Source organism: Rhinolophus ferrumequinum, assembly GCF_004115265.2.
Source record: "Rhinolophus ferrumequinum isolate MPI-CBG mRhiFer1 chromosome 5 unlocalized genomic scaffold, mRhiFer1_v1.p scaffold_110_arrow_ctg1, whole genome shotgun sequence".
Lineage (NCBI taxonomy): Eukaryota > Metazoa > Chordata > Mammalia > Chiroptera > Rhinolophidae > Rhinolophus > Rhinolophus ferrumequinum.
Window position 1 is genome coordinate 2032765 of NW_022680355.1, and position 27688 is coordinate 2060452.

The 27688-nt window shown below is 41.0% G+C and overlaps 1 protein-coding gene across 2 annotated transcripts in view; it reads right to left on the reverse strand.

Moving 5' to 3' along the window:
• ITGA8 (integrin subunit alpha 8) overlaps positions 1 to 27688 on the reverse strand; it is a 193911-nt gene that overhangs the window by 153000 nt on the left and 13223 nt on the right. The window contains exons 1-2 of one of the 2 annotated variants that reach the window (XM_033100689.1): positions 11553 to 12532; positions 10667 to 10800 (exon numbers count right to left, since the gene is read on the reverse strand). In XM_033100689.1, coding sequence (XP_032956580.1) covers positions 10667 to 10800; positions 11553 to 11674 — 256 coding nt within the window. In that variant the 5' untranslated portion in view covers positions 11675 to 12532. Of the gene's footprint in view, positions 1 to 10666; positions 10801 to 11552; positions 12533 to 27688 lie in introns of those variants that run through there. The other variant, XM_033100690.1, reaches the window with a different exon arrangement.

Below are 27688 nucleotides of genomic sequence, written 5' to 3' on the forward strand. Positions count from 1 at the left end.
CTGAAAAATGCAAGGAAACAGATGCTCCCTGAGAGCCTCTAGAAAGGAAGACAGCGCTGCCAATACCTTGATTTTAGCCCAGTGAGACCTGTTTTAGAATTTGGCCTTCAGAAATGTAAGATAATCACATTGTGGTGTTTAAAGCCACTAAATGTGTGGTAATTTGTTACAATGGCAACAGGAAGCTAATACCCCACTCAATCTAAAATAATCACGCACGGACACACACACACACACACACACACACTCACCACTGTCTCCTTATCCTTACCTTTTCCTCAACTTGTCACTGGTTAGTCACTGTAAACCCCACCAGAGTAAGGCCCTGGACTTTGTTAACAGCCACACTTCAAGTGTCTAGACCTGCGTTTGCTTGTACAAAGTCACTAACACTTCTAGTCACTGAAATGTAATTTTACTATTTGCTAACACTAAGCTTTATTTTCAACTTCACGGTTCCCTTTAGATAACATTTTTATAAGTAAAAAAAAAAAAAAAATTGGTTTAAAATTAACCAAAGGGTACTCTGAAGGGGAAAAGACATTACGACTTAATAGCAAGTCACCCAGGGAGCCTGACTGAAAGAATGAAGGGTATTCTATCTTCCCAAACAATATTTGTGGTAGAGAGTGGAGACTACCTGGAACATGTCGAAGACTGATTATTGATATAAAAGTCTCTCTTATCCTCACATCTGTTGAAACACCTTCATTTCCTTGCCATGTGTCTGCTCTCTACCATAAGTGTGGGAATTGGAACTGTAGCCCTAAAGAACTATGCTACAATTACAGTGTCCCCCACGATATGTCCTGCAACACATGACCATTAGAAATAGAAGTCTGTTTGAATTGCATTTCCAAAGACAACCTCTTTTATCGCACTTGCTTCCTAGTATTCTTTTAAAGGTTGTAGATACATTTTGATAGGTATGGATAAAGAAAGGGTTAGATATTCAAATAAGCTGGCATGGCCAACCTCCTAGGCATGCTTTGGTCTACCCAACGTGAGGAAAAGGAATACATGTCAAGCTTTAACAGACAGTGTGCATTTTACCACAACCCCTTTCCAGTTAGAGTGATCTTGAAAGTATATGTCAATAAGGAGCTTCCGTTTGCCTGATTTGTGGGTGACTTGAAACAGCAGAGGCTCTCTACCAACTCATATTAAACATAGTGTGAGCAAGCAATGCGTCTCGGTTGTTTTAAGCCAGACATTTAGGGCCACTGTTACTACAGCAACACCTAGGCATGCTTTGGCCTAAGAAATGTGAGGAAAAACAATGACTGTCAATGAATATTCTATCCTGAGAATCTAATGGGTTTCTTTAGTTCATGAATTTTCAGTGCCTATTCTAAGAGAATTTGCATGTGAGTCTCATAGAGGGTGTGAGGATCAACGTTCTGTGTCAACTTGACTGGATCACGGATGGCGGGATATTTGACTAAACATTATTTCCGGGTATGTCTGTGCGGTGTTTCCAGATGAAATTAGCATTTGAATTGGTGGGCTCAGGAAGGCGGTTTGCCCTCCCCAAACGGGTGGGCCTCATCCAGTTTGCTGAGGGCCTGAATGGAACAAAAAGGAAGAGGAGAAAAGAATTTGGCCCTTCCCGCCACCCCACTGCCTGAGCTGGGACACTGATCTCTTTACCTCAATGCTCCTGGCTCTTTGACCTTTGGACACAAACTCAGTCATATCAAGGGCTTTCCTGGGTGCCCAGCTGACAAATGGCAGCCCGTGGCACTTCTCAGCCTCTATAATTGTATGATTGTATGAGCCAATTCCTTAGACTAAATCTCTTCCTTTATGCGTACATCCTGACTAATACAGAAGGGGAGTGAATGCAGCCATTTCCAGATAGATTTGACATGGAGACATTTTTTGCACGCTCACTATAGAAGAGATCTTGGGAAATGCTGCTGCAGCCTTGTTTTACCAGTCTCCTCAGATCCCCCAGCAACTTGCACTCTTTTCTGCTCAACCGGTACTGTTGACAAGTGCACGGGAATACTCTTAACTTACGTAAACGGATACATCTTAGCTCTGCGGAATATTTACAAACCTTACTTGAGAATGAGTAGAACGGTGTGCCTCAGAAGGAGGAATACTCCAGATAGATGTTGTAATTCATCCCTGGGACATATGTTTTAAAGAAAAAAATGTCTGATTTGTTGCACATAACAGATAACGAAGCACCTATTCATGTTGTGAAATTTTATACTGCTTCATGAGTTTACCTGGATTTTTTGACTCAACCGAATGCCTTCCATGTTGTAAGGTGCAGAGAATTATCCGGACCTGTGGTCATTCTGATTTTTGCCAAAGGTGTCTTATAACAAGTTCTGTGCATTGACCGCGGTATAAGAAGATTGTGAATTAATTTCTTTTAACCTGCCCAGCTTCCCCAGGTACACTCAAAAGCAGTTCTACTCACAAACATCTATCTTATTCTAAAAGACTCTAGAAACAGCTGTGTCAGATGTGAAGTCTATATTTCTATTGGTTTAAAGATAATCTAGAACGAAGGCAGGGGATAGATACACTGCATCTTCTTATTTTTATACAAATAATTGTTACTGAAAATATCCTCAGTTTTTCATATTTTGAAACATAAGCACCTATAACTGTATTTCTAAAGTACTATCTATACTCAACACAAAAGAAGTAGCAACTAAGATTGCCATCAGCCAATACTGAACCTTAATTGTGGTCTTTTACGGTTCATCTTCATAACACTTCAGTGACCACAATAATTTCATTCAGAAATTTTTGCAAGTGTATTTTTGTCATTATTTTTCCTGCTCATAAATGAATGCTTGTTCAACGGTTTTAAAAATAAGGGAAAAAAATGCCTTAGAAAAAGAAAAAAATGGTTTTAATCATATTCCCCAAAGACAGCCTTTCATGGCATGTCCCCTTCTTGTACCCCTTTACAGGTTGTAGAAACAATTGTGAATTTTGTGTTTTTCACTTAACATTAAAACAAAAGCATTTTCCTTTATTAACAATGTTCTTGGTAGACTCCATCTTTTATGGTTACATAACGTTTACTTGCGTGATTATGCCATAATTTACTTGACTCTTCATACTGAGGATATTCGAAAACATTATTTTTTTAGTGTTATGCGCCCTTTCTTCCAAAAAAGGATTTGCAGCAACTTTCGAATTAATTTCTGAAACATCTGTCTTGTTCAGAATTGTAGGAAGAGGGAAGCCAGAAGTTCCAGAAGTCATTACTGGAAGAGAAGATATTCTGGGTAATTAAGAAAGAGGTACCAGAACGTGGACCCAGAGTGAGTGGGGACCTGTGTACTATGTAATACATGCTTGACAGATAAGCTGGGCTGTGGATGTACTGTGCTATAGAGATAAGTTGTGGAAGCAGTGTGGCAAGAGGGATGTGGTGTAGTTGGAGACATCCGGGAAAATCATAGGGGAGGCTGAGACAAATCTGAAATGGAGCCATAACCTGTCGGGGGGAGTTGACTTGTCACCTAGAGCGAGATGCTGTGTGTAACGTGGGCTGTGCAGGGTCCTCGCACAAACCTTTCCCTGTACCAATGGTGTGTGCCCTTCTCTCTCATCTCTGCATGCCCAGGAAATCAGGGCAGACTGATACAATCTGCCCTTTTGCAATGTCATTTACAAATCTATGTCCATATGTTAAATATCAGAACTAAAGAATAAAGTTGATGTAATGTTAATAAGCAAATGCCCTGCAGTACGATGATACTAATTTTAATAACTACAGTAATGTGTTTGAAGCAAGTTCTCCTTGCTTTAATGACTGTCAATGAGGGATGTCATGCCTGAATTTCAGTAAGGGTATGAGAATTATACAAGTATGACGGTTCATTGCAAAAATTCATTCTGACTTAACATGTTTTCATTCACAGTTCTCTTACTAAATACATTCTTAATGCGTTACCCTTTGTTTAAAGAATTATAAAGAAGGTCCTCCATGATGATATAATTGTTCGCCCTCATTTAGAGGCAGTAGTCTAAGCTCTTCAGGGATCATAAGTCCTAGTACTTCCAGTTATTATTACAGCAGACCTTTCCATAGTCTAAGAGCTAACAGCCCACCTGCTCAGAGCGATGGCCACAAAACCAAACCGAATCATCCTATTGGATACATAACATTCTCCATAATGTCTTCTTTTCTCATTCTTTTTCATTTCCATCCAGTAAAATTCACTCTTGGTGATGTACAGTTCAATGGGTTTTGACAAATATATGTAATAGTGTATCCGCCACTACATGCAAGACACAGAGAGTTCCATCACCTCCCCAAACGCCCTTGTTCTGCCCCTTTGAGGACAACCCCTCTTTCCCACTCTAAATGCCTGGCAACCATTTCTCTAAAGACTTATTTTTGTAATCTATGCCTTAATTTTAATAAAACAATTGAAAGGGTAAATGATCACTTTCACCAAAGCTTAAGAATTTCTCAATTTGGCAGAGCTTTGGGGCAATCCCCTAAATATCAGAGATATGCTGGCTTTTCTACAGGGTTGGGGTTCAGCTCTATTCCTTCCAACTGGTCTGAGAGTTCCTGGCTGAAGTCTGTACACAATAACACGAGTGTATTAAGTAGAATGTTTTCAGTATAAATTGCTTATTGCTATACTGAATCATGATTTGCTTATTTACTTTAAATCTCCATATAACATAACCCAGAATTAAACTTATTTTTAATCTGTTTTAGGATTTCATTGTATAGGTACGCCTTGCTTGGTGCACCAAATATGGTTTTATAAAGATGTATTTACAGTGAATTTGGAAAATTAAATTTTTAAGTGAGTGATTCTAATGAGACCAATAATTTGTCTTTTATCCCTCTTCCTCAAAAATCCATGTTTGCGTTTCTGGGAGGTGTCAGTCAGGGCGCACCTGAGCTGAGCTTTTCAGAAGTGTCGGCAAACTCTCTTCATGCACAGTGACAGCTACAGGACTCTTTATACGCAACAGGTAAAGTTTGAAGGAGCACATCTCAGCCGGCCAGCTTAAATGTCAAAGTGTGTTTTCCTGCTTTCAGAAGAATTTCAAGCCCATTTCCTACATTTCTCCAGAATGCTGCAGCTGCTGCACGGACCATTCCTGCCAAGAGCCTGGAAGCCTGTTCCATCACACAGACTTCCAACTTCTTGAAAGAATTTTGCAGATTAAGCAACAGGCGCCTAACGCTCGTACGACTCAGCAAGCCGTAGTGCAGATCTGTTTCCCATTTCTTGTTGGAGTTTCAAGGACTTCCTTTTTCTAATTGCTTCCTCAGTTGCTATGTGATGTAGGGACCACTGCCTCCTCCCTTCTCATATCAGGACTCCGCTGCATTCTGTCGCACAAAAGTCTGAGCCAACTGGGAGAAGGTTAGGGATGTTGGTTGCATCTGTCAGGCCAGCAAATCAGACATGGTCACCATCACGAATTGCTTCTAGAATAAGTAAGCCATCCAGCTAAACCACCCTTGATGACGCAGTGGGATCAGTACTTAGCAGAGTAAGCTGTCTGCCCTAATACATGGATGGCACTATTCGTTCCTAAAAGCGCAGGTTATCTTTAGGCTGCCTTCTCCCTTTTTTTCACTTTCAGTTGAACTTTCTAAGAGCCCAGATTTCTGCTCTCGGTGAGTTCTGTCACATTTGGGTTATTTCCTCTGTCATTTACTTGGGTAGCTCTGACCTACATTTTTCTTTTCTTTGTTCCTGAATAAAAACTGATTTCTTTCTGAGGAAGTTGGAAAAGCAAGACTTATGCGACCAATATGTTTCCCAACCCTCACATGAGAAAAAGGGCACACCCAAGACTATCAAAAAACAATCCTGTACCAGTCACAGCGCCAGATGCTTTAAGCTGCTTCTTGCTGTGGGCTCACTCAATACAAAATAAAACAGACCCTCCCCAAAACAAAGGCTTCCGGTCTCCCAGCTAAAACACAATTCCAATAGAAATCTTACCATTCCAGAGTTTTGAATATCCTAACCAAATGACCTACCATTTTAAGGTGTTTCTTTTTTTTTTGGTTGTTGTTATTGGTGTTTTTTTTTTGGGGGGGGGGTTGTTTGTTTGTTTGTTTTACGCAAAGGTACTAAATTAAGGCACCGCGAATTCAAGTAGTCTTTCTCACGTGACGTTCACATCTCAGTGGCACTTCCCACCTCTTCCTGTTCACTCTTTCTGTGGGTCCCTAATTACAAATGGTTCCCAGGTACATTGCCAAGCCATTATTGTTAATACTATGACGATTATCATTAATGAGTACATGCTATTATCTTTCTCCTCAAAATGTTTCACTGGAGCATTTCAAACAACCAAATATTTGTGTACTAGTTTCTCATTCTAAAGATAGGTGTCTGTTTCATTCTGTTTCACTCAATCCCCTTTTAGCCCAAGGGCTGTAATCTAGCAGTTCTTATTTAATCCATACATGGGTTTGGAAAATGTAGGAAAAAGAAGAAATGAACATTGAAGTAGATTTAGTAAGGAGAGGCATGAAGTTGGCAGATGTGATGGTTTAAGTTAAGACATGGGGCAGAGTTTAGTGTTCCTGAAAGGAAGCAAAAGTGAAAGAAATCAATTTGGTGATGGGGGAATTGTATTCTAGTGAAGTAAGAGGGAAAGGCAGAAGGGAGATGAGAGAAGTGCTTTTTGGGAACCACTTGATTTTGTACAGAGCAGGAAAATTATCTACTCTTTGCACTTCGCACCTCCCCCACCGCCATATGCTTCCCTAAAGTTTCCTTTTGCCATACTTGAAAGGACCACAGATTTTAATAGTATTCATGCATTTGAAGTGCTAGGCTATTCCCAGCTTCCTCTGTTGTTGCATTTATGATGAGAAGTAATAAAAAAAAATCCAAGTTATATGATAATGTAAGAAAAAAAAGATTTAATGAAAAGAATTTCAAACTAAAAGGCAAGTTTAAAAAAAAAAAGTCAGTTGACCTTAAATAAACTGAGGTTCAAGATCACAACCAGATTCAGGGACTGAATTATAGGCCAGTCTCCTTCAGTGTCTAGGTTACCAGAGCGAACACAAAATTGTAGACACCCCAGGGGCCTGAATGAGTTGAAACAATGTCATCAAAAGGTCAAATTTATTTAGAATGCCTTGAATTCAGATGTCATAGTAAAAGCAGACCGGGTAAAGACAGGGAAAGTCATGACTATCTTTACAGAGGAATATTTGCAATATATCTTCATGTCTGAAACATCCCACTACTACGTGAATGTCAGGTTGTGAGTGTCCAGCTCTCAGAACCACTACTCTGTCAAGCAGAGAGCTTTTCTTCCTCTTTCTCAGGAAACTGTTGCTGCCAAAGGGCAGACAGCAAGAAAGGAGGCAGCTGATGAGGACACAGAGAGGGGCAAGCAGTGGGGAGCTGTGGCAAACCAGGGGGCATATGCAACCTATTATTCCCACCAAGACAAAGCCTCTTTCTAGGACCTCTAGTTTCCATAACCCTCTACCCAAACTGCTTTTCCCTTTCAGATCTTCTCTGTAGGATCATTTAAATTGGTATTTGGGACGTTAACATTGGGGTGGGAGAATTGAGGAGGGAAAGGGAAGGTGAGCAGTGTCTCAGCTCCATAGCATCTGCCCTTACCTTGCCTTCCATTAGAACCGGTCCTCGCCCCGTTTCTGAAAGGCCAGCTTTGGAGCAGACAGACCTCTTTCCCAATCCTGCATCTACTTCTTACCATTGTGTGGTCTTGGATGTATCAAAACACCTTTGATGTCAGTTTCCTTATTCATAAAATGAGTTTGAGATGGTTGTTTTGTTTATGGATTAAAAAGAATGTGTATAAGTGACTGGTACCGAGGAGGCGATCAATGAATGTCATGCCTCTGGTAACATCGACGGCAAGCAAGATCCCGAGTCAGCAATGCCTTTGTTTCTGCCTTTCACGTTTGGTTCCAAGATCACACTCTACCCACAGAACAGATGCTCAAACTGGAATTAGCTCTGCTGGCTCCTGCTGTCCCTTCCTGTCTTTCCCATCTTCGCAGCAAATGGCAGCCATGGGCAGTGCCATCGTCTTGGGGGCGCATGGATAAAGTAACTGGCGCTTGGCAAAGATTGGTAGTGTGTTGGCAGCCACTCAGTAGCAAACACCTGAGTGTCCTCCTTTCATTTCTTTCCCCCCACCCGTTCTCAGGCCATTCCCAGCAGCAACCAAAGTTCCTGGGCCCACAGCACCCCCTGATGGCTAACAGGAGGAATTTTCTTTTCTCAGCGATTCTTGTCTTCTCTCTCTGTGAAACTCCCCCAGGCTTTGTTCATCCCATCATGGACCGTTCATTTCTCACAAATATTCCGTGGACTCCGCTGTATGGCTTTTTTAAAAAATTTCATTTCTTGCTCAATTACTTCAGATACTTGTACCTCCCTTCCTGTTTCTCTCCCTTTTTTGGTTCCATTTATGAATCCTCAAATTACTGCGGTTATGGTTGCTAAGAATAATAGTTGGATGACTGCATCTGTCTATCAAGAATAAAACCTCATATATTTAGAAGGAAAATAAGACGTCATGTAGAACCAGCAGAAATAATCTGTAAAGTCCTGTGAGATATTCAGATGTCTTTTTCAGAACCTGAACAGATGATGCCATCTACCCCCTGTTCTCGTCGCCAAGTAACACTGATCTTTTCTCAACTCAGATTATGTTCCTATTTATGTAATTGCCACAGTGGTACTAGTTTGTCCCCTACTGTTTCACTGCAAATATAATTCATCTACAATAAGGGTTCAAGTGCATTCCTGTGGGCTATTCTGGAAACCGATGCACAATCTTTCACAATTAGTTCTCTATGGGAAAGCGAATTCAAAGCTCCAGTTGCTTTAGAATGAACTTTTGGAAAATGTTACCTACTGTAATTTAACATTGGAAATTTTTGCTTGGGAGTGGTCAGTTTATAAAATTCATATTGATGTCTGTATCCTCTGGTTTTCATTTATTAAACCATGACATCTCCTGGGGTTAGTACTTAGAAAGGCATTCAGGTATGACTTATCTGGGCAGACACTGTTTCTTCCTTTCTCAAAGGAAAAATATACTAACCAGATCCTGAGGTGATATGTTATGGGAATGGTCTAGGAGGTTATTAAACTCATGTCCATGACTATAGATTGCTTCTTGATAAAAATACATCAAACATGTCTCAAAACATAAATGCTTATTTCTCTTAACGTAAATTCAAATAACACCAATGACTTATGTCTTTATGTATAAAGACTTAAGTTTAAAATACTTTTTAAAATACAAATGATTTTGACATGGATTATTAAAATGCCATTAATTTTATGCTTAATTCTTCCGATTTAGGAAATTTATTCTCAGGCTAGAGGTTAGTAACCAGAGGCATCTAAAGTCCCGATTAAACGAATTGAAAGATTTCTTTTGCGAATTCACATCAAGTGGCTTATTTTTCCAGTTTCTAATAGTTAAACTTAAAGTAAAAGCTTATAATAGTTGACATGAAATAATTAATTTATTTAATAAAATGGTAAATGACCTATTGTAACCATATATAGATACATATGAAAAACATAATTTTAAAATCATTTTATATAATATTTTCCTAATTTGGTCATAATTCAAAGTAATGCTTATATAGTATTTCTTTCATGTGAAATGATTTCCATATTCATAGAATTGCAATTATTTTGTCCTTTAAAATAAAAAATGCAAATCAATTCAAGTAATCGGTAAATACCACCCATCCAATTTCATCAAAATTCTGTGAAAATGGATTTTCTACATAAATTCTAAATGCACACTAATGTAACAATAATGAAGAGTGATATCATAAAATAGTTGTGTGGGGCAAAAGGTATTTTAAATGATTGTTCATCAAAGAACATTATTTGAGTTGACATAGTCACATTTTTCTGAAAAGAGATATTTGCTTTCTGATAATGTGTACCTTTTGCATTCATGAAGTTTTGGAGGTACAAATTAAAACATTCAGTGTTAATGTTTTTGAAAGCATTACGTTTAAATTATTTTCTCAGGACCCAAAGAGAAAACACCAGAGGAAACATAACCAGCCTGAATTGTTTAAAATGTATTTTCCCTTTAATTAAATAGGAAACATCTGTCTAGGGATTTTGGAAATGAATGTAATCCATCCACACTCTGCCTGTACTAGTTTGCATCCAATGTCCAATATTTTGAAAGAAAATTCTTTCTTTCTGTAAAGAATTAAATAGCAACATGGAGCTCTGTCTGGGTCTGTAGCTGCTGAGGCTTGCCTCCAGAGTTTGGGCACTGGAAATGCTAAGGATTTGTCTTTTCCCAGCTCTGTCTTTGGGAAGCAACCAAATTCTCTCCATAATCAAGGTTAGGGTGTAACATTTGTATTTCTCCAAAGCATCTGCTCACCCCGAAAATGCTCATCTCAGGACAGTAAGGAAACAGAAGTTACTAGGATGCTTGCAAATACTCCAGGTCAAAATACTGTTCCCTCTCTGGCGTTCACTCAGCATGTTCCTCCCACTCAGACTTAAAAAAAGCTGATTTCCCTAGGGACCTGCACAGCCCACAACACAGACCCATCAGATAGACCAAATGAGTACAAAGAAAGTGGGGAGTTGACTCGAGCAGGATGGCTTTGGTTCTTTGAAACCAGGGCCCACGGTTGAGAATGACAAATATCACTTACTGGTGTTGTCAAACGGTATCTGCTTGCACTGCGCAGACCCTTCGGCGGGCCAAGGGCAGTAATAGACGGCGCCCCCTTCCACGATGTCTGGCTGGCTGGTGTTGGCTTTGGGCGCCCCCACCAAGACACTCGGTCTGCGAAAGGGTTGGAGAAAATCCGTCGGTGGGAATCATGAAAGCGTGAGCACACGATGCAGTCTCTAGCCGCCTGCCCACTGAGACTAGGGTCGTGGGGGTCTTAGGCAGAAGTGTATTTATGAGGGAGACCCACTGTCAAACTTGATTTCCTTTTGGTAACCTATGGGCGTCTAAAACCTGGTTTGGAAGACGGTGCAAATAGTCCTAATTCTTTAAGTGGAGCTGTGTATACAGTGAAGAGAGAGAGAGAGAGAGAGAGAGAGAGAGAGAGAGAGAGAGAGAGAGAGAGAGAGAGAGAGAGAGAGAGAGAGAGAGAGAAGTAAAGCATAGGACAGAGCCCAGCTGCTTGAAGCAGACAGCACTTGCGCCCAGACACTTAATTGTTACAGGCTATGTATAAACAGACCGTGTTGTGGTCGTTGTTTTAACTGGCTTAAGTCTGCTTGGTCCCGCTTTCCCCTTTGTATGATGCTCGAGTCTTTGTACTGGGAAGTCCCCAGGACTTGTGTATTCTATGCAAGTGGCAGGTCTCTAGATCAAAGTGCACAAGGCACATCTAGCCTGGAAAGGGAAAAAAGAGGCTAGTGGCCGGGAGCCGGACCGGACCCCAAATAGGCAGCGGGAAGGAACTTCAGGAATCGCCTTCCATCAGGCCGTGGGACAGATGCGGCTCCTCCCGCAGAAGGGCAGGGACCCAGCCTGTAGCCGGGTTCGCCCACGCGCGCGAACTCCCCGCGCGGGCGACTTACGTGCGAGCGGCAGGTATGTGGAAGTCCACCGCGTAGCCGAAGTAGCTGCCCTCGGGGCCGCTGTACACCGTGAGCTTGTCCACGTCCAAGTTGAACGCCTGCGACGCGGGGGACCACAGCATCCCCAGCGCGGCCGAGAAGCAGCAGAGGGGCGCGAGCGCTGCGCCCGGCTGCCCCGGGGACGGCGGCGGGCCCCGGCAGACATCGCCCTCCGTCCAGGCAGCTGCGCCCCGGGGAGTTGGATCCCCGGCGGAAAAGTGCGGGGGTGGCGGCTGGCGGTCCCCAGATGCCCGCGTCCCGGTGTGCACGGCGCGTCCGCGGTGACAGCCCCGGGCGCTCAGCCGCGCGTCCCCTGCGGTCTGCTCCCCGCCAGTTCCCGGGCGGGCTCAGGGGCTGGCGGAGGAGATCCGAGCCCTCCTCTGGTAGCGGGCGGGGGCCGGGCGCGCTGGCGGCGCCTCCTAGCGGCGGGTCGGCTGACGGCGGGCGGGAGCCGGCACCTCCGCGGCAGCCCTCGCCCCTGCTGGCGGCCGGCGCCAGTTTCGTCCGCCTGGTTTTCTATTGCAGTGGCATCTCAAGGAGGATCTGAGTCTCGCACACGTCAATTCAAGCCATTGCTTTTGGAAGCAATGCCCCCGCGTGGGGCGAAAGTTTGCTCCAGTTTGCCCCAAATGGAAGAATGTGAAAGCGTACCCCAACCACGAGATGAGATAAAGCACCCTCTGCCTCACCTCTGCAGTCCTACAAGCCTCTGAGAGTCAATGCGTTTGTTCATCTGTAACTAGGAATTATAGTTTAAATCCTAATAATCTTCTCCTTCCCCAGCTCCACCCCACGTCATTGCAGAGGAAACTAAGGAACAAAGAAAGCCACCAGGAGTTTAGGTCTTTCTCAAAGGCACGTGGAACACGTTAAATGTCTTGGTAGTACATCTTGTTGACCCTGTGTAATTGCGATGAAGACTGGCAGTTAGGAATGTCGGAATTTACAGTCTACCCTCAGCAGGGGTAGAAGGTGTAGGCTGGAATTTACAGGAGTTCTCTTATTGATCTCTTTCTGTGCCCTGCGTTTGGGGGCGGAAATGAAGAATGAGTATGTAGGTGGAGAACCGGGACAAGAAACCTAGTGCAGATGCCCTCGCATAACATAGGGTCTTCCAGGGAAACAGGACTGATGCTAAACCAGAGTAGTTAAGTACTAAACTGGTGGGGCTAGGATCAAAAAAAAAAAAAAAAAGAAAGAAAGAAAGAAAAAAAAAAGTTTAGCGACAGGAGAGGTAAGTAGTTTCCAAAGTATTTTAGGGAGATTTGGTGGCAGATGGACATCTGGGTGGGACTTGAATAGAAAGCTTGGATTGGGCCATCGTGGGTGGAGAAGTTGAAGGTGAGTATTAAAGACACAAAGACTGGGCTGAAACAAACCGTTGTGCAAGGGATTGGAATAAAAGAGTGCGTTAGGGAGTGGTAGGAAATAGGGATGCATCTCCTGAGACAGAAGATTTTAACAACGTGAACATGATTGAGGCTGAGGGAGGCAGCTCTAGAACAGAGGTGTGACATGTCCACAGGGCTTCAAACAGTTCCGTGGTGAGGGTGCGTGGGGAGGGAAGGGAGCCGTTGTTAGAAGGAACTGTGGCCCAAACGCAGCAGTGGGTGATGAGGATCTCAGTGTGATTCACAGAAAGGGAAGAGGAAGGAAGGGGTGGGAAGGGAAGACCGCAGTGTTAATGAGAAGGAAAGGGGTCATAAGACTGATGGCAAAATGAAAGTGAAAGAGAGTCCAAGGTGAGTCTGAAGGTACCTACTTAGGAGAGAAGAATAACAAACAGTCATGGTTGGGCAAGGAGAGCAGGATGGGAGGTAAATGGTGAGTGAAAAACTGGACTTGTTGAATCTGCGTTCCTGCTGTGGGAGGCCCAGAGATGCTGGAAGCATAGACTGCACTTCAGAGACATGGTTAGTCTGACAGTGCAGACTGGGGAGTCTATCCACAGAAAATCTCTGAACTGAAAAGCTGGACTTTCTCATCTCTCTTACATCAAAACCCACGTGGTGGACAGATTTGAATTTTCTGTCTTTATCTTTGCTTGTCTTGTCCCTATAAAAATAGTAGAAAGTATAAGATGACCTGGTAAATCACCAGGCTGGATAATTTTCAAATTGGATAGTCCTTTCCCCAACAAGGACTTGGGAGTAGATAGTAGAAGACTTTTTTCTTGGTCCAAAGTCCTTCTGTGTGAGACAGAGTCTGTTTCTCTGGTCAAGTTACTATTGTTAATAAAAGCCATGTTCCCTGCAGTAAACGTCAATGAGTAATTCACATGCAACATACACATGGGCTGTTCAGAGCTATGGAGGACATTGAGGCTGGGGAATAAACTCAACTCCATCGTTTCCTGACACTGGCATGCTGGAATTTATAAATTCGTCTGTTGTAGGCAAGCCGTCGGTTGAAATGGAACACTTAAATAGGTAGAAAGTAATAGCATAATCCTAGATGTGCCCTTGGGCCATGTACTGATTTACTGCACAGAAGTAGCGCTATATTATAAAATGCTTTGATTCGTGTAGGGTGTCCCCTTTTGTTACTCCCTTGCTTTGTGGTATTTCTGGTATATTCCGTATCTTTTTATTTAAGCTAGGGTAGGTAGGGAAAGAAGAGTCTACTTATCGCCCCGCAATTGGCTACATCTACTTGTTCCTTTCTTTTAAAACACACCTGTTCTTGACTTACACAACAAGCCTGTATTCTTAACAATGTCACTTTCCTCTTTACAGATGAAGGCATTAGGGTTTAGGGAGGTACAATAATACGCACGTTCGCAGAGCAAGTAAGTGGTACCAGTTGAAACTGGGACTCTCAGGTGCCAAAACCAGTTCCTCATGCTATTCGGTCTATAAGAATCTTTTTAAGTTACAATAAGAAGAAGCCATTTTAGAATTCGTAAACTATTCTGGGCTGACCCTTTGAGCATGCCTGTGAATAATGATTAAGAAGTAGGATAAAATAGCTGTGTAGAGGTCTTGGAAAAGGGTTTGATGGTGCCACTGAAACCACTTCCTGTGGTTTCAGTCCAACTGTGGTCCCAAATATTAAATGAAAAATTCCACAAATAAACAATTCATCAGTTTTAAATTGCGCGCCGTTCTGAGTCTCTTGATGAAATCTCATGCCATCCTGCTCAGTCCCGCCCTTTGTCCAGAGTCTCCACACTGTAGATACTCCATGCCAGTTAGCCTGTTAGTAGCTACCTTGGCTATCAGATTGACTGTCACCATATCGCAGTGGTCAAGTGACCCTTATTTTACTTACAAATGTCCCCAGAGCCAAGGAGTAGTGATGCTGGCAATTCACATATACCAAAGAGAAACCAAAACATGCTTCCTTTAAGTGAAAATATATTTCCTATATATCTACGTATAGGGAAAAAAAAAAACCTAGTACCTACGGGGTTCAGTGCAATCTGCCCTCTCAGGCATCCACTGGGGTTGTAGAACACATTTCCTGTGAATAAGGGAGGGGACTACTGTACCTTGGTATTCAAAGAGTGGAGGAAAAGCAAACTAACTCGAAACTCTTTGACCTCCCCGGGAGGCCAAAAGCCTGGGACAGTAGTACCTCTCCCAAGAAGCCAGGGGGACAAAACTGCAATAATTGCAGGGATGGAATAGGTCTGAATAGGTGTCTGACACGTGGGAAGCACGCCAATCAGTAAGGTCTGGGGTGCCGTCAAAGAAACACATGGGCCGTGACAGGTCTCATGCTGAATGAGAAGTTTGACATTTTAAAGATCTCCTAGCGCAGAAAAGCAAGTCTGGGAATTGTTTATCATGCATGTGAGTACGTGTGTATGTTTAATACTGGGAAAGGTATACATAGTTGTTTCTCTAAAAAGAAAAGAAAAGAAACCAAAGGTCAAAGATGAAACAGATTTGCTAAAACTTTCCAAAAATAAATAAGTAAAGAGCACCACAGGAAAAAAAAATGATTGCTGGGTTGTAGCCATGTACAAAGTACTTAAAAATAGAGATGTTGTAACATTTAACCATTAGTGAATACTTTTTAACAGAAGACCAAATACATTCGTAATTTAACCAACTGTTATTTCTGACTCCATTTAAATCTATTTCTTTATATAATAAAATGTGATCCTACCTTCAAATCAAGGGGTATGAGTCCCAACATAATTATTTCATTAACACAACCCCATTTTCAATATGTTAATTAAACCATTTACAAAATAAGCCGATGTAAAAACAATGTGTTCTTGGATGTTTCATCAGTTTTAACAATGCACCCGAAATGGAAGGTAGTTTTTCAGTCTCTTGTATTTTCTGGAATCGAGGTGATCTCAGGTTTTTCTTTTGGCCGACTGTACTTAGTTTTCTGCAATGTTAGAAACAACTGATTAGTAGAACCTGGCTAGTTAAACCAATGGAAGGGAAAGAGTTTTTAAATCCATCATGTGTCTCTGTTAACTTAAGTTTATGTCTGCAAATTTTCTATTCTGGTCCCTAGAAGGTGAATCTCATCATAGTAAAATCATATATATTTTTTCTTTTTGATAATTTTGTTTGTAATGCTCTTTTATGATTTTCCTTCATGACTTTATTAGTCACTTTTAAGTTAAAAGCACTGCCTAGTGGCCCAGCGTTAGCCAAAGTTCAAGCACAGCCAAGAGTGGTTCAGCTGAAGGAAAATTCCCACTAGTCAAAACCAGACTCTGACTTGATCTCTTTTTAGAACGAGCCTTTTAAATACAGCTCTGCTTTCAACAAAAGTAAAAATAAATAAAACAATTCTTCCTCTAAAGGGAAAGTAACTGAGGAAATCGATGATCTTCCAAAGCCTTGACATTTTGGGATAAATCTTCCTGAGAGGCTAAGCCCCAGGGACACCTGAGCTTATATTCAGGAACATGAATGATTTACAGATTTCAATTAGGCCCAGTACACTCCAGAATCCTGAAAAACCTCTCATGTCCAATGTATTGGCGGAATGGACCTTTTAGGTAACTGTTGGCCAAAGTGACTAAAGCAAACTTCCAGGGAAAAACAATTCACAACATCTTGTTATAAATTTGGAGTCTGGCAATTAGGGAGACCACCTCCCCAAAAGCTCATGTTTGAGTCCAGTGCAATATTTTTGAGAGGCTTTTTATTATTATTAAATTCCAACAAGGTGTTAGGGCTCAGGGCAGCAGAGCTCTGGTCTCCGGGAAAGAGGCTCACTTAAAATGGTGAGCCAGGCATTGCCCCCACCCATGCACGTGCCAGGTGTCTTAGCCCATTCAGGATTCCATAACAAAATACCATAGACTAGGTGGCTTATAAAAAAACAACATACATTTGTTTCTCACAGTCCTGGAGGCTAGAAATCCAAGGTCCAGGGTGGTAGCATGGTTGGATCCTCTTCTAGGTTGCAGAGTGCTGCCTGCTCGTCGTGTTCTCACATGGCCTCATGGCCACATGGAAATGAGGTGAAGAGCTCTCTGGGGTCCCTTTTATAAGGGCCCTAATCTCATTAATGAAGGTTCTACCCTCATAACCTAATTATTTTCCCAAAGTCCCACTTCCTAACACCATTGCATTGGAGCTTAGGATTTCAATATATGAATTGGGGGGAAGAGGGGGACACACAAACATTCAGGCCGTTGCACCAGGACTTGAAAGCAGAGGCGTCTGTGAACATAGTGTTACAGGTACCTCGTGGACCCAGGACAGGACAGTGGCTGTGGGTTCCTGGGAGAGACAGCAGCCATGGCCTACGGAAGCAGCCAGACATTCCTTCATTCAGCTCTTGGGGGAGACTGGAGGACTCCGGTGAGATACCGAAGGTCTCCTACAAACAGGTGCGGAGCTCATGGAAGAAGTTCTTCAATTGTGGGAAGAAGTGGAGGCTGTAACATCTGATTTGTTGATGTGAGTGTGTTTTAAACACCAGGCTAGATTGCTCTGTTTATTCGGCCTGGGGAAGACACCACAGGGTGTTTGGACTGCCCTCTAGTGTCTGTGATCCTGTTACAGTTTGTGATATTTTCTCATGAAAAATGACTTAGTTTCACAGCAATTTAGATGACCAATTTTTTCATTACAAAGTTTCCAAATAGTGAGTTGCTTTGTCGCACATTTATCATCATCTCATTTTCTTATTCTAACTTTGCAAATCATTAGGCAAAAACCAAAAAAAGAAAAAGTAAAAAGAAAAGACCCCGCAATCCCTCTCCTGGGTATCTACCCAAAAAATCTGAAAACATTTATCCATAAAGATATATGTGCTCCAATGTTCATTGCAGCTTTATTTATGGTGGCTAAGACATGGAAACAACCAAAGTGTCCTTTGATAGATGACTGGATAAAGAAGTTGTGGTATATATACACAATGGAAGAGTATTCGGCTATAAGAAAAGATGAACTAGTACCATTTGCGACAGCATGGGTAGATCTTGAGATTATGATGCTAAGCAAAATAAGTCAGACAGAAAAAGCAGAGAACCATGTGATTTCACTGATGTGGGATATAAAACTGAACACAACAACAAAGGAACAAGACAAACAAATGAAGAAACAAAAACTCATAGACACAGACAATAGTTTAGTGGTTACCAGAAGGTAAGGGGGGAGGCGGGTGGGAGATGAGGGTAAGGAGGATCAAATATATGATGATGAAGGAGAACTGACTCTGGGTGGTGAACACATATGTGATATATAGATGATGTAATACAGAATTGTATGCCTGAAAGCTATGTAACTTTACTAACAATTGTCAGCCCAATAAACTTTCAATTAAAAAAAAGAGAGAGAGACAAAGAGGATGGAAGAAGGAATTGGCCTATGAAAACAATATTTCATATTTTCCCTACCATCTGAAAAACCACATCAGATTTCCGTGTCTTCCCTGCAAGGACTGTCTCCTACTCAACCTCACTTGCCTACCTGATTTTGTGCTTTGTTTATTCATCCTTTTTAACCATTCAACAAATGTGAGCACCAGGTATGTCTTAGGTATTGTGCCAGCACTGGAGATATACTTGTGAGCCAAAGAGATACAGTTTTTTCCTAAGATTTAGTGAGGACATAGGTGACAAACAAGCTAGCAGCCTAATAAGAGTACAATTAAATTGATACTTGCCAAGAGCAAAACTAACAAGGTAGGGGGTTAGGGACTAATGGGGCTAATGGTAAGGTGCTGTGTTTGTGAGACATTTTTCCTCAAAGAAGAATATAGCCAAGTGACAAGCCAAACAATGTAATGGACTATCCATGACATAACTTTCAAAAATCATGTGTTGTAACTCAAACCTGGAAAACAAAGGACCCTGTGGCCTGTCTGGGACCATTGACTTAGAAAAGATCAATCTGACAGAATTCATCGGTGCACAAAGAATCAAGACATTTAGTGTCCCTATAAAATGCCATATGCTTCCTATGGAATCGTTGTGTTTTGTCATCTGTGTGACTTACATGAACGCCTCCCACTTACCATAGCATTCAGGTACCCATAACGATGCTTCACCACTTTAATTCTCTCTGCACAGGCCATGGGCTTGCCTCTTTCCAGGGTTAGCAGTCTTTGAGAGAACAATTTGAAGGTTGGAAGTGAATTTCTTGTCTTCTACTTAGATTGCTTAAAACATGACTAATTGACATAACTTGACCTTTCTGGTTTTTATTGTTGTGACTTATTAAAAAATGTGTCCCTTTTCCCAAAGGCCTCTGGGCACAGGCACAAAAAATAGAAATATTTCAAATTAAATTAAAACCAGAAGATGAAAATTAAAATACTCTCATAAAAGAAACAGAAAGATGCCAAGTAGCATTATTGGAAGGAGAAAACTAAACCAAATGGACAAAAGTTCAGTCGATTTTTCATCTGTTTACAAGGAGCACTTATTCAAAGTAGATGTTAGGGTAACTTCCTATAAAACCCCTGAAAACTTTTGCCACTACTTATTACCATGTTTCCCCGAAAATAAGACCTAGCCAGACAATCAACTCCCGTGCGTCTTTGGAGCAAAAATTAATATAAGACCCAGTCTTATTTTATAGTAAAATATAATATAATAATATAATAATAATATAATAATATAATATAATATAATATAATACAATATAATACTGGGTCTTATATTAATTTTTGCTCCAAAGGACGCACGAGAGCTGATTGTCCGGCTAGGTCTTATTTTCGGGGAAACAGGGTATCATAGCAAATCAGGGGACTAGGGCAATCTCAGGTAGAAATGGGATCTAAATTATTTAATTATCTAATTCTTTTCATAGTAATGTTGGGATGTTGCGTAGCCCTTGGACTGTGGGATCTCACTCATTTGCATGTCATTCTTGAGAGGTGAGAGATTAGCCCTAAGCATCATTTACATTTCCCTCTGGAATTCCAACTCCTGCTGTCAGCTCAGCATAGTATGATTCTGCTTGGTAAGCAGTGCTGCTCACGTGTGGAGAGGAGGTATAATGTAGACGTGAAGAACATGGATTCTGGAGCTAGATATCTGGGTCTCTAGCTCAGCTTTGCCACTTACCTGTATGATCCTGGTAAGTTACTTACCAGCTGTGTGCCTCAGTTTCCCCATCTGCAACATGTAGATATGAACAACAGTATGTCCCATGGACTTGTGAGGACTAAATGAGTTAAAATATATAAACCTATAGGAGAATCCGTATGAAAAGCATTATAAATGTTAGTCATTATTATTACTTACACTTCTGATTGGTTAAAGATAACCAACAGAATGATGTGATCTTTTCCTTTCAGCTATCCACATGGGCCTGCCCTTCCCCAGGAACCTTAGGTATTCACTATTTACAGAGATTGTAACACTTATGAGCACTGTGCGTCACTGTCTTCGTTGAGTCTCTTAATGAATACTCCTTTGGGCAACAGCTGGTTGTACAGAGGTTACCAAATTATTTTGAGTATTTTCTGGGTAACAAATGATGCGTTAGGAATACTAATCTGACAGTTCCGTAAATGAGGAAGAAATAGAGACTAGTGAGTACATAATTATATTAGGCTACATGTGGAAAATGAAGGTTAGAATTAGGATGGTGCAATGTAGTAGGGATAGGCATTTAAAAGTTTTGTTTTAAGTGCTTTTAATCTGATGTGTGTAGTTGTGATTTTCTTTTTATTTATACTTCTTGAGGTATATAACTTCTAAGATCTGTGTTAATTATTTCTTTCCCATGTCTCTCTCATCTCCTTTTGAGACTTCAATTAGGATGGTGACCTTCTTATAGGATAGCCTATATTGCAATTTGTTTTTACATTTTCTACCTGTTTCGTTCTACTTGTTTATCTTAATATTTTCCTTCTGGTTTGTCTTCCAGTTCATGGATGATTTCCATAATTGTGACTCATCTGCTGCTAAATCAGTCCATCAAGTTCTAAATTTTGGTTAGTGTATCCTTAAGTTATAGAATAGCCATAGGTTATTTTATTTTATTGTTCCAGTTTTCTGCTAAAGTTATCAATCTTATTATTATTTTTTTATTTCATTGAACATTTCCAGAATTACTTTAAATGTTATATCTATTAACTCCATTATATGAGTTATAGGGGAGAGGTCTGTTTATATTGTGTATTGTTTCTCTTGTATTTGATCATATTATCTTGTTCCTTATGTGCCCATCACATAAAGACATTTATAAAAAATTAAATACCAGATATCACATATGAAATAGCACACAAGTAATTGGTGCCTAATGTGATGTTATTTTCATCCACATAGAGTTTACACTTATTTCTGGCAGGCTTCTATGAGAAATAATATATTCACTCACTTTAATCAATTTTCAGGGATTGAATTGACTCAAAGCTGGGCTTCAGTCCCTGGAAGGTCTAGTGCTATTTCTAATTCATGCTTAGTCTTAGAGTCCTGGGGTCTCGACCCTAAGTGTGGGGTGTTTACTATTGAACAACTTCCTTGCAAGACCACAGATCGCAATTTTGGTTCCCTGAGCTCCACCAAGCCATCCTACCCCCACCTCTCGGTATTCCCGTTCATTAGAGGAACAGAAGATTCTTCTAGGGAAAAATAGCTCCATACAAGGTATGATAAAAAAAAAAATACAGTGAATGCTTAAATTAAAAAAAAATTGTTACAGTAAAAGACACATTGCCATTAACCCTCCTCAAAATACGCCCCCTTGCTTTCAACACACTTATCCCATCATTCTTGCCACTTTCTGAAGCAGTTTTGGAAGTCTTCTTTCATGAGTGTCTTTAATTGTGCTGTTGTGGCTGCCTCAATATCCTGAATCATTTTGACTTTGTGGAAGAGCCAGAAGTTGCACAGTGCCAGATTTGGTGAATAAGGTGGATGAGGACACACTGTAACAGTTTTTTATTTGACAGAAATTGCTGTAAACCAGAAGTGATATGTGACACAGAGCGTTGTCTTGATGGAGGATGATTTACGGCACACTTTAAAACACACCTTCTCACAACCATAGCTCACACCCGACTGACAGCACTGAACAAATTGAAACTTGTCACACACTGTTACTAAGGTTCAATGCACCGCTTCCCGTATTGCAGATCCCTGCCTTTCTGTTGGATGGCACTCGGCAGCAGCATTCACCGTATTTTATGATCATACCTTGTATATTGGCTACCAACTATGATTATCCTTCTTCTCTCAGATATTGGCCCTACATTTCCTTAGTGCCTTGTAAATGTGGTAATGCCTTTAAGACTATTGAAAAAATATTTTGTCATTATTTTGAAATTGTACTTAACAGGAGGTTTAGTGTGAAATATCTAGTATGGCATTATCAGTTTGAATCTGGATAATTTGGGTGAATTATGGTGTTCCTGTTAGAAACATGAAATTCTAATGTGGGACTTGGTTTAGGGAAAAGACTTTTGCACCCTATTTTGAATTTATCCATACACTCATGCAGAGTTATCCAACAGTTGGTTTGAAATACAGGACAGAATCTTGATAAATATATCAACTGATTCTTGCACAGGACAGAATCTTGATAAATATATCAACTGATTCTTGCACAGGACAGAATCTTGATAAATATATCAACTGATTCTTGCCCATGGAGAAAAATATTGACCAAAGCAATTATCTCTTGCTCAAAAAGTCCAAAATTCAGAAAGACTGGGTGACCCCTTTATACTGATATTGATCAGTCATGAGTTTGATGCTTTGCTTTATCTGTTATATATATAAGTTCTTTTAATATGTTTTTAAATATTCCATTTTAAAAATGAGGAAACCTAAACTTTCTGGTTAAGTCACTTGCAGGCAGTTATGTCTGGAAAGTGGTGAAATCTGAGGATAAATATTGGAAGGTCTATCTGATTCCCAAGAACTTGCTTTTTATATTACTCTATTTCTGCTTTCTAGGTTTGGGACAAGATACTATCATCCAACTCTTTGAAAAGTCCAAATAAGGAGCACTAAACAAGTGCTGTCATGGAAAGGGCCCCGCGGCAAAAACACCCAGTAGCAACAAGCACACCCAGGAACCAGATCTTGGTTTCCAATGCCATTCTCCAATGAAAGGAACCAGGACTCCTTGGAGAAATGGCTGATGCTAGGGCTGGGGCAGGGAACATACAAGGTAAGACTGAAGCATCTTGTGGGACAGAAAATAAGGGCGTGCTTTGAAAACAAACTGATGGAGGTATGTCAAGGGAACACAAGAGTCAATGAAAGAGCTCCCAATGGCTACTTAAACAATGAAATAAATAATATATAGTATTATTTTATAACACAAAGTATAAAATAAATAATCAGGAGTTCTGTTACGGACTGATTTGTGTCCCCCACCCCAAATTCTTACGTTGAAGCCCTCACACCTGATATGAATGTATTTGGAGATTGAGCCTTTAAGGAGGTAATGAAGGCTAAATGAGGTCATAAGACTAGTGTCTTAATAAGAAGAGAAAGAGAAACACCAGATCTCTTTCTCTCCCTCCCCCATCCTCCTCCTCCCTCCCTTTCTGCATGTGACAGAGGAAAGGCCAAGTGAGGCTATAGTGAGAAGGCAGCCAAACAAAGGGAGAGTCCTCACCAGAAACCAACCCCACTATTACTTTGATCTTAGCTTCCAGCCTCCAGAACTGTGAGAAAATAAACGTCTATTGTTGAAGTCACCCGGTCTGTGGTGTTTTATTATGGCAGCCCTAGCAGGCTAAGACAAGTTCATACTGATATAAATAAATATTTGAAAAAATTATTCAATTTATGGGGAGAAAAGACAAATTCCATACAGAAGAATTTTTTAAAAAATTATTTTATGTGGACACTGGCCCTTTAAGAAGGTGGAACATAACCCCTTACCTTTAAATGTGTACAGTACAGTGACCTTCTTCCAAAGAGCATAGTATGGCTAGGGGTATAAATGTATGGAAGATTAAGATCATCAGTGGTAAACTGTATTGATAATGTACCCTTGATTATGATGTGATGAGAATGGCACTTTACAATTCTGGTCTTCCTCCAAAAACCATAGTCCCAGTCGAATGAACAGAAAAACATCAGACAAACCCAAACTGAGGGACACTCCACAAAAATATGTAATCAGTATTCCTCAAAGTGTCCAGGTCATCCAAGAGAAGCAAAGTCTGAAAAACGGTCACAGTTTAGAGGATCCTAAGGAGACATGATGACTAAATGTGATGTGGTGTCCTGAGTGGGATCCTGGGACAAAGGACTAGGTAAACGCTAAAGTCGTTTAAATATGGTATGAGCTTTGATTAATAATAATGTATGCATATGAGCTCACTCACGGTAGCCAATGTACCATACTGATGTAAGATCTTAATCACAGGGGACACTGGGCATAGGACATACATGGAAACTATCTGTACTATTTTGGTGAAAGTTTTCTGTAAATCTAAAACTATTCTAAGTTTAAAAGTCTCTATAAAATAAAAATGCAGAATTGTGCATTGGCTGTGTCTTCCATGTGACTTCTCTTCTGTATCCTTCCTCTGAATGAATATTCCACACAGTGAATATCATTAGCTTTATTGTGGGAAGACAGTTTAGTCCAGCTTTGTTTCTTCTCACCATGTTTGCAGTCAGTGTTCTGCCACCCTTGGCAGAAGCCCAGGAGATCAGGAAGGCTCGGGGGTGGGGAGCACTACCTCAAAAAGGAGCACGTTCATCTGTCTGGATGAGAATTCCTGTAGGTATACTTTAAAGAAGCATGTGCAGTCCCTATATTTGAAACATCCGCACAGTTTTATCCTTCCCTGCTTTAATCGTCAATTTCTTTCTCCCTTTGTTGAGAGTCTCTGAAAATCCCGAAGACAATATTTGCTTTTAGATGTTTTGGACTAAATCCTCTATTGTCTTTTTCCTTTGAATCCTCTTGTTCTCTCTTTCCCACAGAACCTCCCAGCTTTTTCATTTTATTTTAAGATTACGTTACTGAACCAGATGATCCAGCTTTGTCCTTTGCTTCTCAGGCTCAAAAAGGGAAAAATGCCCGTGCTGTGGGATTTAACAAACACTTCCACCTCTTCTCTTCCAGCCCCTGTCAGCTGCTCTGTTCCAACAGCACTCAGAGTAGATCTACAACTCTGAACCCCATTCCTCCTGGATTTTAGTGCTGGCCTGCCACCAAGAACTTGCTCCAGCTGTACTAGACTCTGATTTCCTTAACTCTTTCCTCTTCTTTACTCAAGGATTAGAGGTGGAGGAAAGGCGATTCATTCGTTCTTCCACAAGTGTTTATCAACCCTCTAGTCTATGCCAGCCACTGAGGTTACAGCGATGAAGAAGACAGTAGAGTCCTCGCCCACACAAACGTCACATTCCAACGGGTGGGTACCCACTACCGGACACTTATTACTGCTGCAAGATTTATTTGCATGTGTGATTTCATTTAGTCCTGACGGGGGGAGGCACTGTTGTTAGCCTCAGTTACTGAGACACAGGTGCTAACTGACTTACCCAAGGTCATGCAGCTGCTTAAGTGATGGAGATATAATTGAAATCCAAGGAATCAGATTCCAGAGTTCTTGGATTCCTAACCAGTATAATATTGGTAAAACTGTTATTTGGGTAGATAAATACTGTCCTATTTCTATCTTTCTCCTTCTGCTCTAAAAAAAATTGTATGCTGCTGTTAAACAATATCTGTGACATCTCCTTATTGCAAGTCTAAAAAGAAAAAGCAGTTCTTTTTTAAGGAAAATAGTGCAGTTGGCATTCAATAATTGCTTATGTAGCTAGCTAGCATCCATCATCCCTCTTTCCCATTTCTATGGTGAGCCTCCTTTACCCCCGTTCTTCCCTCCCCCGATTGCAGAGTATCCAGGTAGTTCAGGTGGGATAGACCCACCACCGACTTTATGGGTAGGCTCTGATTGGCATGAACCAAGCAGCCTGTGCCATCTGGCCACATATTGGTAGGGATGAGGTCAGTGCCCCAGGCATAAACCAATCAGTGATCGGCATTCTAAAGCCACCGTTATTGGTTTAGGTTTATATAAGATGAGAGATGAGGATTAGAAAAAAGGAGGTCCATAACCTTAACTTCTGCTGGCAGCCAGGGCGGGACTCAGAAAAGCACGGATAACAGGAGCTGAGCTTCTGACTGAAACACCCTGCTGTCTGCCTGGCTTCTCAACTTCTCAGTAATGTGAGTCAGAAATACTCTTGATTGCTTCAGTCACTTTGAATTGGAGTTTAATTTTACCCCAAACTATGACATGTGATACAAATAACTTTCTTAAGTAAACAAACCCTAAATATTTGAGTAGCTTTTTAAGAAATAAAGTTCATAAGAAACTAAAACAAACAAACAGAAAACCTAAATTATCTAGAGGACTTCGAACATCCAGAGGTCATTTGCAACTCTGACTTATATGACAAAAGTAAGATAAAGTAAAATAAAATAAAATTCACCTAGCCCGGGTGATTCCTTTGTTTCACACATGAAGATAATCTAGAGTGTGACTTAACAGTTTGGGGCCAGATGTAACAGATGCTCAGTTAATTGGCCCATGATACGCTGGTTTCAGATTGTAGAGTCTTGGATTTTGTTGCTAAAAACACTCCTGTTTTGGACAAACAACACTGTTTTGGCAGTTTGCCACCACAAACATAGAGAGCTTGCTGCGATAAGATTTGTGCTTTTAGTGGGACCATGAGACACCACTAGATTATAATAATGTGAGAGGCAAGACATCAGTCTGCTCGTGTTTAATTAATCCACATTACGCACTCGATTTAAAAGCAGTTGCTAGATGGGTGGGGGGGGGGGGGGGGGGGGGGGGGGTGAGGGGATTGGAGGGCAGTCGGTGACCACAGGATGGCCACGGGGTTTGAAAATTAATCTGGGAACGTAATTTGGTGGTTACCAGAGCGTAAGGGGGTTGGGGGTGGGGGATGAGGGTGAGGGGGATCAATGTACGGTGATGGAAGGGGAGCTGACTCTGGGTGGTGAACACACAGTGTGATTTATGGATGATGTGATTCAGAATTGCACAACTGAAATCTATGTAATTCTACTAACCAATTGTCACCCCAATAAATTAAAAAAAAATGGATAAAGTTTGTTAAATAATAAACGTGATTGAGATTAAAAAAAAAAAAATAAAAGCACAGTTTCATTCTTAATAACTAGTAACGAAGACTGAAGATAATAGTCAGGTGATTAGAACTACAAAATGCAGGGGAAGTTACATTCTACCCAAGAGTGTGTACGTTTCAAAAGGACATTCCCTCCATGTCCAATTTAATGTACATGGAGATCGTAGGCCCTTGAGATCACAAGGCCAAGACTAATTAAGAATCAGTTGCGATGAAGCACAGTAAGGCTTGATGTTGACCAAATTGGGAAGCTCAATCTGGAGAGAAGTTAGCTCTCTAACCTGAGACATCCTCTTATGTTTCAGCTTCCCTGGTAGTTTCTTGTCCCAGGATGACTCTGTAGAATAACATAGTGAAGATGACAACTTTCTACTCTGCTCTTAGAACAAAATAGTAAGAAAATAGAGGCCTGCCTGGCAGTGGTAAAAAGAGACGTGGTTAGAAGCTTTTATCTTCCACTTCTATTTCTTTTCACATTCACTACTATATCGGACAGTTGAGACATGGATAGACATACAGCCTACATTCCCACAGGAATAAAATACATCTGGGTTGCTGC